Raw genomic sequence first — 11,530 nt, 5'->3', positions numbered from 1 at the left:
AAATTGTTTCATATACTACTTAATGAAATTTTAATGAAACTGTTTCATATATTTCTCTAAAATTAAAATAATGAAGATGATAATATCCATGATTAACACCCTCCACAATAAAAATGGTTAATCAACCTCTCATAATTACAAAAAATGAACAAAATGAAAAATTATGATTGGTTGAATAAGGTTTTCACGGTTTTTACAAATTAAGTGGTTTTTATTTGAACCCACCCCTGTATGTATATATGTATGTATGTATATGGAGAGGTTAATTTGAGAAGTGCTAAATGTAGGATCATTCGGTCACATGATATGTGGAAATAGAGGGGTAGTTTAGTAACATTTACAAATAGGCAGCAAACAAATGCATATATAAACTCGTGTGATTCACATATGAACTAAATACGCATATGTGAACCTGTGTGATTCATATATGAACTATTTAACCAATTCATATATAAAGTCGTATGATTCACATATGAACTAATTAACTGATTTAAATATCAACTATTTAAGAGATATTAATGGAAAATACAAAAGAAATAATTAGAAGGGAAAAAAATGAAAATCTAGAGTAGTTTTACAAAACCTTTAATAAGCTAGAAAATTAAGATGGCTTATAATTGCCATAAATACGGCCATAGACCCATGATTTCCCAAAAAAAAACCTTAATTTTTAGATCGCTTTTGTGTCTTAAGAAGTGTTAAAGTCTAAAGTTTGATTTTATTTCTGATTTATAAGAGGTGGTGCTGAAGTTTGAAATCTGAATCAGTTAGTCTGTTTATTTTTACGTCTCAAGTCTAAAATCTGATTCGATCAGACTGTTTGTTTTTGCATCTGAAATCTGAATCAATAAAACTGTTCCAATAAATGAAAGCGTGCTTCAAGGACATCATAAGAACGTTTAATAACATTTCTAAGCTTTGCATGGAAATGATTAAACTTTTCATATTTGTTCATTGCTCGTCGACCACGAAAATCTTTGAGCCAATATCTAACATCACGATACAATGTCATAAATCCTCGAGTATTTGTATCCGCAGCATCACATAGATGATATTTATTTGAAAACAATAAATTAAATAGATATTTAATATGAATATAGTAAATATATTACCTCTAAAGTCATTACTATACCTGAAGAAGGAAATGAAAATCCAATAACACCATATGTTAAAGTTTCAGACAGAACTCTAGAATCGTGTGTAATTCCTTCCCATCTGGCGACAATAAATGTAAAAACCATGTTGAAATCACAAATTGTCAAAACATTTTGATAATATTCGTCCTTTTCTTGTTCTCTATATAAATGTTGTTCTTAAATAGGGACAAAAGCATGTATTAAAGTTCCATCAAGGGCGCCAATTACTCCTTACATTAAAGCTAGCAGTCAAAATAAATTTAATAAAGAAAGTTATACAACTATTATCGAATTATTATTTACCTCAAATATTCGTCGTAACCTCCTATTATTCCAGGGATGTATGGATTATGATTCAATGATGTAGGAATTATGATCTCTTTAGCAAACTCAATTATTTTATCCAACACTTCATGAAATTTCTTATGAATTGTTTGTGTTGAGTCTTGAAACCTGTTTTTCAACACTCTATAACGTTGATTGTGACTTATAATCATCAGAAATATAGCTATATTTTCTTCGACCAATATATGTTTGCCATCTATTAATCAACCTTTTGCTTTAAAGTGATCATATAGTCGAAAAAAAGATTTACGGACATTCACAACAACTAACATTGCCAATCATTATCTTAAAGTAGCTCATCCATAAATTGACATCCAATCATTGTAGACGTATTATCTCTTTTCCTTTTCAAATGTCTTTGTCGTAAGTGAACGTATACAAGAATATGACAATGAGAAGTATGATTTTTTATTATTATCCATGATTATTTGATTATTATCCATGATACACTTGTTAAAAGCACAAATAAAATTATAAATAAAAACTTGTTCAAATACAAAAACTACATAACAAAATACTCAAATATCAAACACATAAGCAAATAACATGTTCAAATATAAAACACGTAACCAATTAACTTGTTCAAATTCCAAAATCTACTCCATAAGTCCCAATCTTCTTGCCGTCCTTGAAATCTATGATGTTAAAATATTTGCGTCTGAAGGGATCGTCAACCATGTCTCTCTTAATAATGTTGACTAACCAAAAATGTCAATTGCTGCATTATAAATAAGACTCCTTGTATCAAGGCCAAGAGTGTTCAACCGTTCAATACAGACATTTAGGTTTGAGGTTTGTTGTGCAACAAGTATCCAAAGTTCACCCTCATTTCAAAAGCCAATTCATTTATATCGACCTTGGTTCTACTCTTCTTATTCAATCTAGACATAGTTGTGCTCGATTTATCGACAGTTGGTCCTTCCCCCTCATCTCCATCCTCCTCATTTTGGGTAGTATGGATATGAGACGTAAATGATGATGATGATGAAACCGTTGTCCTCTCACGGGTTGCACTAGGGGCATAAACATGAGATCCAGTAGTAGAAGTCCCCTCATACAAAGCTATAAATAATTCAGGAAATGCCAATGGTGATGTTTTTAAAGTTTTGGCCTTTGGATGTCACTGCATCCAAATTAAAGATATTTATTTATATAATACCTACACTATTGTCTTTACTATCTAAAAATGCAAAAGGGAATATAGAAACTAACTTTTGAAAAAAATCTTTCCATTCTTTGATTAGATAAGATGAACATATTCGTTACCAGGTCATAAATATTCCCTGTTTTATTTCTTAAGTATTTTCCTTTTAATTAACCGTACTAATTTTTCAATTGTTTTTGGGTTAGCTTCACACGGCACACTTCCTCAAGTTTTGTTGTCAACTTTGCCCAAGTTCCTTTTCGAAAGCTACCCACTTTATTGACCTCTTCTATACAAGTCTCTAAAAAGCATTTGATAATTTCATTTGATCACCTTACATATACATTCTCGTCCATCACTAATTAACAGGCAAGAAAGAATCAGAGTGTTTCAAAATGAAAAATGACAAAGAAGCATATGGAAATTAAAGCAATGAAGCCCATACTCCCTCTGTTTCAAAACAGAGAATCCCATTTGCAAGATGCACGGCACGAAGCTATCAAAACAACTCAACAATACCATATATTGATAATTTATATTTTGTGTATGAGAATTTAACTCATGCTTCCTGTTGTGGGTTCTCATTACCTTTCTTGAGATATCGAGAGGCAGAAGAAGAGATTGACAGCTGCTTGGATCGAGAGGCAGGAGAAGAGATCGAGAGCTTGAGCTTGAGGTGTTTAGGATCGAGATGATGGAGATTGAAATCGAGAGTTAAGAGCGAGATCTGGAGGAGGCGTCTGAAATTGATTTCAAAGTTAGGTTTCTCACTTAAAATTCAGATGACGGTAAGAGGTCTTTAAGCTCTTAATTTGAAAAAAAAAAACGGTCTGAAATGGTATATGTCTAACCGAATCAAACTTCAGATGTTATTAAGAGGAGAATGTCGAAAAACAAACAGGCCCTTAATTTGACTCCAATCTCCTACTCGATTTCACAAATTAATTACTTGATTGTTTACCCAAACATTTACCTGGTAACTGTTTATCGATAAAATTCAATATTATCACTTATTTTAACAGGTAAGATCTTAGTCCATCAAAACGGTACCGTATGCAACAATTTATCCGGTAAACGCTAATCAGATAATAGTAATGGTAATGGCAATGCTGATGGCAACAATGGCTGTGGGATTGAATGTAATGAAGTAAATACAAGGGTATAATAGTTCTTAAAAGATGAAGGATATGTGGAATTCATCTCCTTACAAAAACTCAAAGAATGAACCAAACACATAAATACAATCCATTAACCATTCCAATTCCTTCAAATTTTCCATCGGATTCCAACGCCACCTTACCTGAAAGCAACTACGAGAGTTAAAAGTCGGAATCCAGAAATGTTGTTTGCTTGCATTCAAGATCCAATGAGCCCTTTTAAACGAGCATACGAAACAACGAGAAGGAAAATGACTGCAGAAAATCCGCCCGACAGAATCACCACCTGCCAACATCCATCAAAACAAATGTCGATCAATTTGGTAAACCTTCGTTCAAATATAACCGTTGATTAAAAAAAGAAAACAATACCTACCCATTTGAACATGTAGCCATGATCATCATTCCAGGTATAAGGTATATTCATGCCAAATATACCAGTTATCAAAGAATAGATTGCCATACATACAGTTCCTGCACTTAGAAACAGCTCCAGCTACAGTCATGAATACAAAACAACATGAGTTCATCATCCTCAAATAGCTATAACAACCCAACCTATTATTATTACTCTTCAATATGTACCTGAATTAGCTGATTTCTATGATTGTCAAGCTGCAGTAACAACAATGATTAGCTACTGGCTTTAGATTCACAATTTGTACATAATCAAAGATGTGAAATTAAACTCATAAGTATACCTGGATGTTGATGTAATCTTCTGTATCATCAATATATTCACGCAGCTGCACAATATAACAGACATATAAACTTATTACAACACCTTTAGATACGATATTTTATTGTTTGACACTATAAGACATTTTTGGCAATAAACCCAATTTTGGTATAGTGATCGCATTATACTTCGCTGCTATTACCACATTTGTTCACTGTCTTCGGCTTCCCTACCCCTTGGGTATCCCTACACCCTACTTCTGTGTGGGATATGCTAGGTTCCTTTGGTTTGTATTTTAGGAGTCTCGTGAACCAAAATCAGTCAATACCACCTTCGCTTCATAATGGCTACTGATGGGCAAAATGGTAATTTTGGATTAAAATCTTGCCAATGGGGAAAACGTTATGTTTAAATTACCAGAAAAGGAAGGTGATGCAAGTATTAGTATTATCTTGTCTACGCATGTATTTTGTATGATTGCCTAACTATTCAGCTCTTTGCACATTCAATATCATAAGTGGTGCTAACTAGGGGTGTAAACAAGTAGAGCTTTTGACGAACTCGCTTGTCTTGGCCTCGAGCTTAATCATTCTAGAGCTCAAGTCGATCTCGAACACAAAATAAAACTCGTTTAACTTAAAGAGCCGAGCTTCATAACACCAATGTTCAACTCGGCTCGTTTTTGAGTCGCACTTTTCCTAGCCAAACATGCTTATGTGTTAATAAATCATACAATAAAAATATAAAAAATAATCAACCTCAAGCCAATAAACGAGTTAATGGATTGAAAACTCGAGCCCATAAACGAGCATCAAGCTCAATAACTCAAAAAATATTCGAGCTCGAGCCCTACTTTGAAAAAGTTATTCAAGCTTGAGCCTGGTATTATTTTCCAAGCCGATCTCGAATAGCCTACTACTCGACTAGGCTCGTTTACATCCCTAGTGCTAAAAATGTAACCAAAAGAGGATAAGAACGTTTTAAAATTACGGAATTAATAGATATCACTCACACTGGTTAACTTGTGTAACGTTCCATCAATCTGCATGAAGTAGGCCTGAAACACATACAAAAAATCTATTAAGCGTCGAGTATTTTTCAATCATTCAAGAACAAATCACAATAAAAGACGCAAAATCAGTATGAAGGTTATAAGTGAACCTCTAGAAGCATCTCAAGCTCCTCAACGTCGTTTTCATCTCCATGAACCATCATCACACTTGCCCTGCTAGCTCTAGATATCTTTGAACCAATAGTAGGTGAGCCAAGAAACCAACTAGCAGCACCTGAGTCACTTACTGGTGAAGCCGACGATAGCTTTCTTGATAAGTATAGATCCGCCATATCATCATCATCGTCCAAAAGTCGTTCAAGTTCATCCCTAACCTGCGATAAGCCATAATCAGTGAGCCAAAAGTTCAAAACATCACGTCGATATTAGTTCGAATATTGTGTACCTAAATGAACATAATTATACTTGCAATGACTTATATGGAGTAAATCAGTACTCCAGCCTATAAGTTTCCCCCAAAATAATGTTGCAATTCTTAGTGTGGCGTTTGATTTGATGGAATGGTTTTGAGGGATATGGAAGGATTTAGAATCTTTGGTGTGTTTCGTTTGAATGATTTGGAAGGGATTTGAGTTCCATTTTTTATAAATAATTTGTAAAACAAAATTACCTTTTTATTAATTGATTATTACAAAACAAGTGCTTGTAACATATTTAAAACATTATTACATTATGAAATACAAACTATGCCCACGGGATTTCTAAATCCCAATGTTTGTGGGATTTCAAATCCAAGCATTCCTTCAAACCAAAAAACATAGGATTGGAATAGAATCCAATTCCAAATCCATCCAAATTCTATCAAATCCCACAAACCAAACGGGACCTTAGTGAATTATAAAGGAAAAATGTCGCAACACCATAAAAGGAGTGCAATATTATGGTCAGCGAATGTATTATGGCTAATACTTTCTGTGAGAATATGTGGAACCACATTAGATTACTGTACATAATAGCCTTTCAGGAGATTAGGAAGAAATGGTCCACGTCTAGTAGCCAATATGGGATTCCAATACGCCCCATCCAACAGAGGTTGGATGGACAGAGAAGAGCGTCGAGTCCCTCAGATACCATGTGAGAATATGTGGATTTCTTTCCAAAATAGCGCTCAAGGAGAGAAGAGAATTCCAACATATATTGGGGAGAAATGGTTTCTAACCGATGTGGGATTCCAACACTTTCCATATACCCTTCCTTCTGTTTTAGATAGGATTAAGAACATGCAGCTAAAAGCAAATTGAAGACAATTTAGTACGTAAAGCCCCCATGTATCAAAGACAACAGGTTATCGAGTCTCATTGTCATGTAGATCTCCCTAAAGTAACTCAAATCTTAAATGGAAGTTATAGGTTTCCTAATGCGATAATCATGGAAACAGTTGTACATATGGCAAACAAGCATTATGTATACCTTTTGAACACGAGCAGTCAACCTTGTCATTGAGCTTTTCAATTTACGAACGCGATCCAAGTTACGGCTACTAATCTGCCAATCAGAGTCATGGTACCAAGCTGACACACTTTGTATGTTTGCATATCATTCATCCTGCACTAGCAATTTAGCACAATTTTTTCTTCCTCACCAAGTATATCCCACTCCAAAGTAGGGATTGGGGGTAGGATCTAGGATGTACATAGACCTTTTCTCCACCACAAGAGGTAGAGCGACTGTTTCCCTTTGCGAAAATGTTTTGAAGATTTTGTCAAAAAGTTTTTATAGGAAAGTTGCCAAGATTTTGAGAAGACACCGGAGAGCATGAGATGGAAAGGGGGACTGCTATAGAGTTTCATGTGCATCTTGGATACCTACCTTTTTCCGACTCTAGCTTCTGGTGCTAAAACTCGTATGGCAAATTAAACCTGACCACTTAAGATAATTCAGCCTAGTCCAAATCATTTTCGTGATTGCATACTCTTCTGTGAGGATCCAAATATGGGAAAGAAAGGTCATGTTTTTCAGTCCAAACTGAAATTGAGGTGTGGCCTGCATTTGGTACGTGGGACAGGACAGAACAAGAACTTGTTGGCGGGACATTAATAACTGGACTGATTGGACAAAGAAAGCACGACTCCCACAAAAACCAAAATTAAGTAGATGGGTCAGATAAGATTGATAAATTACTAAATCACCCGTGCCAAATACAATTCTTCCCCATCCTACCCATTCTAGTCCAGTCATGTCCTGGTACCAAACGCACATGGTGCATCAATATTATCAACTGTCTTTCTAATTGAAAAGGGGAAACTAGATCTAAACATAATCTGAAAGAAAGGACACAAACTGCAGAATCACTTGGTTGGCTGCTTTTGTCATTTGATGCTATCAACCGACCTACAAGGGTAGAGGAAAGGTCTATCTACATCCTACCCCAACACCCTACTTTCAAGTGGGATATACTGGGCATGTTTGGATTGGTTTGCTTCAGTTCACCAACCTACTAACAACCTTCAAAAAAAAATTAAAAGCAAGTAGTGAAAGGTGAAAGCACTACAAGACTTCCCTATAAAATGCACAGAGCTAATATTATGAAAATTTATCATTTAATAGTTCCCAAGAAAGGCACATACCTTAGACGTAAGCTCATCTAAGGCTGGGTAAGCATCGGTTTCCAGTTCAGTAGCACGGGCAGCATGAAAGCTGCAGATGGCCTCTAAGAAAACCTCAAGTGCTCGGAATTCAAACGGTGATTCTGCATGCATTATTCAAGCAAAAAATGCATTTCAAAACCCTTAAAATGGAAAACATGATAAAGACGGGAATTTCTGACATAAGCAGCAGAAAGAGACTGAGAGCTCCCTCTTCATAGTCATATTATACTACAAACAGAAAGAAAGGTGAAACCATTCATAATCATACCATCTTCTTCATCGGCTTCAACATCATGCTGCCCATCCAATTCTCCATGATTGGCCTTTGCAACAGGCAATCTCCTCCGTAGCTCCTCAACAACTGGTATTACATTATCATCTGAAGGATCTCGAAGTAACACCTACCCCAAGTTCCCATTTTCATGTTAGAAACAGCGGCTATTATCAAAATTACCTAAAGTAGCACATGCTGTTAAGACAAGTTTCATCCAGAAAAAACCAAACCAAACAAGCCCAGTATCTCCCACCTGGAGGCGGGATTGGGTAGTAAGATTGTTTCTACGAAGACACCCAACTAAGTGAAAGGTGTGTAAAACTGAGAAGTGAGAAACACATAAATGCTAGTGTTTGAAAAGCCAGATATGAGTAAGCAATAGCAATACAAATAAAAAGACAGAAAGGTAGATATGCTAAATTTTAAGAAACTAAATATGAGTAAGCAACAGCAATACAGATAGAAGCAAGTACATGAAAAACGTAACCGATGTGTGGAAACTACATACCCCTATTCTAACATCAGGATTCTGGACAGAGTAGAACAAATTAGTTTATTCAAATGCCATATAATAGTATGGCATATTGAAGACTTAGAAAAGGTTAAGATGTCAAGGTCACAAAAGGATAGTGGATATAAAGTGCCTCAGGCTTAAAATAATTCTATAGATGTCAGTTAGACCAGTTGGTAAAGTGTGTAAGCACTTGTAATGTATCCAGTGAGAACTACTTTTAAGCATCTTCCCTGTGAGTTAAGGCTTCAATTAAACTGTTGTTTTGATTGAGTCAAGGCTTCAATGGATACATGCAAATCTAATACAAGCAATTAAAACAACAGTAATCAATAATGGACATATCTCATTCTCGCAAGTCTAGAAAAATCCATTTGTAATTAAACACCTTGATATCAGATATATCAAGGATTGCCTTAAGATCGGCTATGAATGGTTTATAGAATCTTGCTCACTTCCAGATCATGGAACTCCAAGTTTCCAAAACCATTGACTGAATCAATAGCACGATTCTTGAGTCAAAGATTCCTTATACATAACATAGCCTTAACTAAACTAAACCAAACAAAACAAACCCAATATATCTCACTCAAAAGAAGCGTCTGAGAGGGGTGAAATGTACGCAGTCTTGAGCCAACAGTGGTGGCGGATGTGGTGGAGGTTGTTGTAGGGATTAGTGAAGGAGAAGGTAGAGGTGGCCAACTATGGTCGGTGGTGGCTGCCGATGGTGGTGGCAGCGGTGATGGATGGTGATGGCCATTAAAACAAATACCATATCAAGCTTATATAAAATAAAGTAGATTAGTAACTTTTTAGTTTATGTTCCATCTTGTTCCACCTATTTTGGTGGAACAAAAAGAAAACTTTTTTGTCCAACTCAGCCCATCCTTGTCCCTGACACGTGTCTCCCCAAAAGTGTAACAATGAGAATTCTCTTGTCCCATGTCTCATCAAACGTGGAAAGTTGAGTTTTGTCATGTCTTATCTAGTACCAGTTGCATATACCAAAGGCAACCTTATATACATTGGCTAGGGCCACCAATATACACAAGATGTTAAAGTCACTTACTCTAAGACGATTTAAAGTTAAGAGAAGGGTTTAAGAGATCATTAAAAGAAAGGTTAAAAAGGAGGGAAAAAAATGCTAACCTCTTCAGCAGTGATAATAACCTTGATATGCTGCCATATCCCCCAGACCGCCGGTACATCACCAGAAACAATAATTAGTAATAAACACAACAGAACTTTCAACCATAATTTAAACAGAAAACGTGACTTTGATGAAATTTTGATAATGTATTGATCTTTTTTTTTTTATTAACCTAATATCCAATCCGCTAGATCATAAAGAGGATTTTTATTTCTCTTTGGATTTGAACCGGACCTCCTAGTAATTTTGACCTTTGGAGTCAAGCTCAAACTGTATCGATCTTTATAACAAAGATATACATAACAAAAATGTGTTCTCTTTTGTTATAGTGTTTCTAGGATCAATGAACATCAAAATTGGTACATATCGAGTAGAAACTAGAAGTGAAATTAGAAAACAAGAAAAATCAAAATTGGTTATGATGAACTCACTTCCAAGTTAAGAACGATTGCCCTTTCACGGCCTAAAACTGTAGAAGGGTAGGATAAAAGAGGATCAAGAATCCGAAGATCACGAGCATGAATCTGAACTCGGTGCATGATGGCATACTTATCAATATCCATAATCGTCTCATTCACGTTAGTATCGATCAATATCCAACTCCTCGCACTCGTCGTTCCCTTCTTCGTCACCAACATACCAACGCCTCCGTCCCCGGACGTCGTCTCCGCCTCCGGCTGCACCGCTGAAACCATCTCCTCCCCAAAATCAAGCACTAATCTGTAACAAATTTTCGAAACAGTATGACTGTATGTGTGTTTGCACTTTGCATGAACCACTCATCAAACCACCGTGCCTTAAGAGTTAAAATAGTATGCAAACAAACAAAACCCTAGAGTATCTACAAGAGTAACTGCATTAAAATAGTTTTGGAAATCTTTTACCAATTTTTTTTAAATACATAAAATTATAGAAAATCCTTAAACTTAGATAAGTCTTTGTAACTATATTTTGACTGACTAGAAGGATATTCACACAATATAATAAAATACATCTTTATTTTAATGTCTCGTTTTATTTTTTGTCACTGTACCGTTGATATAATACAGTTTATATGGTTTTGAAAAAAACAATATTTTTACTTTTGAATAAAATAAATTTAAAGATATCATAAAAAATTAAAAAAATATATCGATATTAATGTCAAATTAACTGTTTAAAAGCTCTCTTTTATGTACAATTTCTTTAATACAATTTTTTATTATAATTTAATTTAGGTCTAATAACAAAGTAATTTATTTTTGACTTAATAATATAATTTTTATACAGATAATGATTATCCTAATTATATTTTAGATTTTTATATTTAAAATGAGATGTTTGTCTTATATTTGATTATATTTATCTGCAGTTAGTTATACGAATTTAAAAATAGAGTTGGATGTACTTGTTTTTAAATATTGACTTTTGATATTTTAGTTTTGAAAAATTATAAGAGTATCTTCAACAATTATGCTATATTCTTCTATAATAG

General features: G+C 34.7%; 1 protein-coding gene across 1 annotated transcript; it reads right to left on the bottom strand.

The window, feature by feature from the left end:
• Window positions 1-3,962: 3,962 nt before the first annotated feature.
• Window positions 3,963-10,751, bottom strand: LOC112512815 (magnesium transporter MRS2-I-like). Its single transcript, XM_025118955.1, has 11 exons — window positions 10,488-10,751; window positions 10,056-10,085; window positions 8,390-8,522; window positions 8,101-8,222; window positions 6,944-7,018; window positions 5,623-5,847; window positions 5,474-5,518; window positions 4,484-4,528; window positions 4,368-4,397; window positions 4,159-4,278; window positions 3,963-4,068 (listed from the first exon to the last, which is right to left on the bottom strand). Exons 1-11 carry the CDS (start codon window positions 10,749-10,751, stop codon window positions 3,982-3,984), a joined length of 1,176 nt encoding a protein of 391 aa, XP_024974723.1. The 3' UTR covers window positions 3,963-3,981.
• Between the last annotated feature and the right edge of the window lie 779 nt (window positions 10,752-11,530).

Source organism: Cynara cardunculus, assembly GCF_001531365.2.
Source record: "Cynara cardunculus var. scolymus isolate 2C chromosome LG 5, CcrdV1, whole genome shotgun sequence".
NCBI classification, from domain to species: domain Eukaryota; kingdom Viridiplantae; phylum Streptophyta; class Magnoliopsida; order Asterales; family Asteraceae; genus Cynara; species Cynara cardunculus.
Note: the sequence above shows the minus strand (reverse complement) of the source record. Positions and strands in the feature narration are given on the sequence as shown.

Coding starts and splice junctions, on each gene's coding strand:
- LOC112512815 (XM_025118955.1), bottom strand. CDS start 10,751: ATGGTTTCAGCGGTGCAGCCGGAGGCGGAGACGACGTCCGGGGACGGA. Junction 4,398..4,483: donor AAGATTACATCAACATCCAG/GTATACTTATGA, acceptor TTGTTACTGCAG/CTTGACAATCATAGAAATCA. Junction 4,069..4,158: donor ATGGCTACATGTTCAAATGG/GTAGGTATTGTT, acceptor GGATGTTGGCAG/GTGGTGATTCTGTCGGGCGG.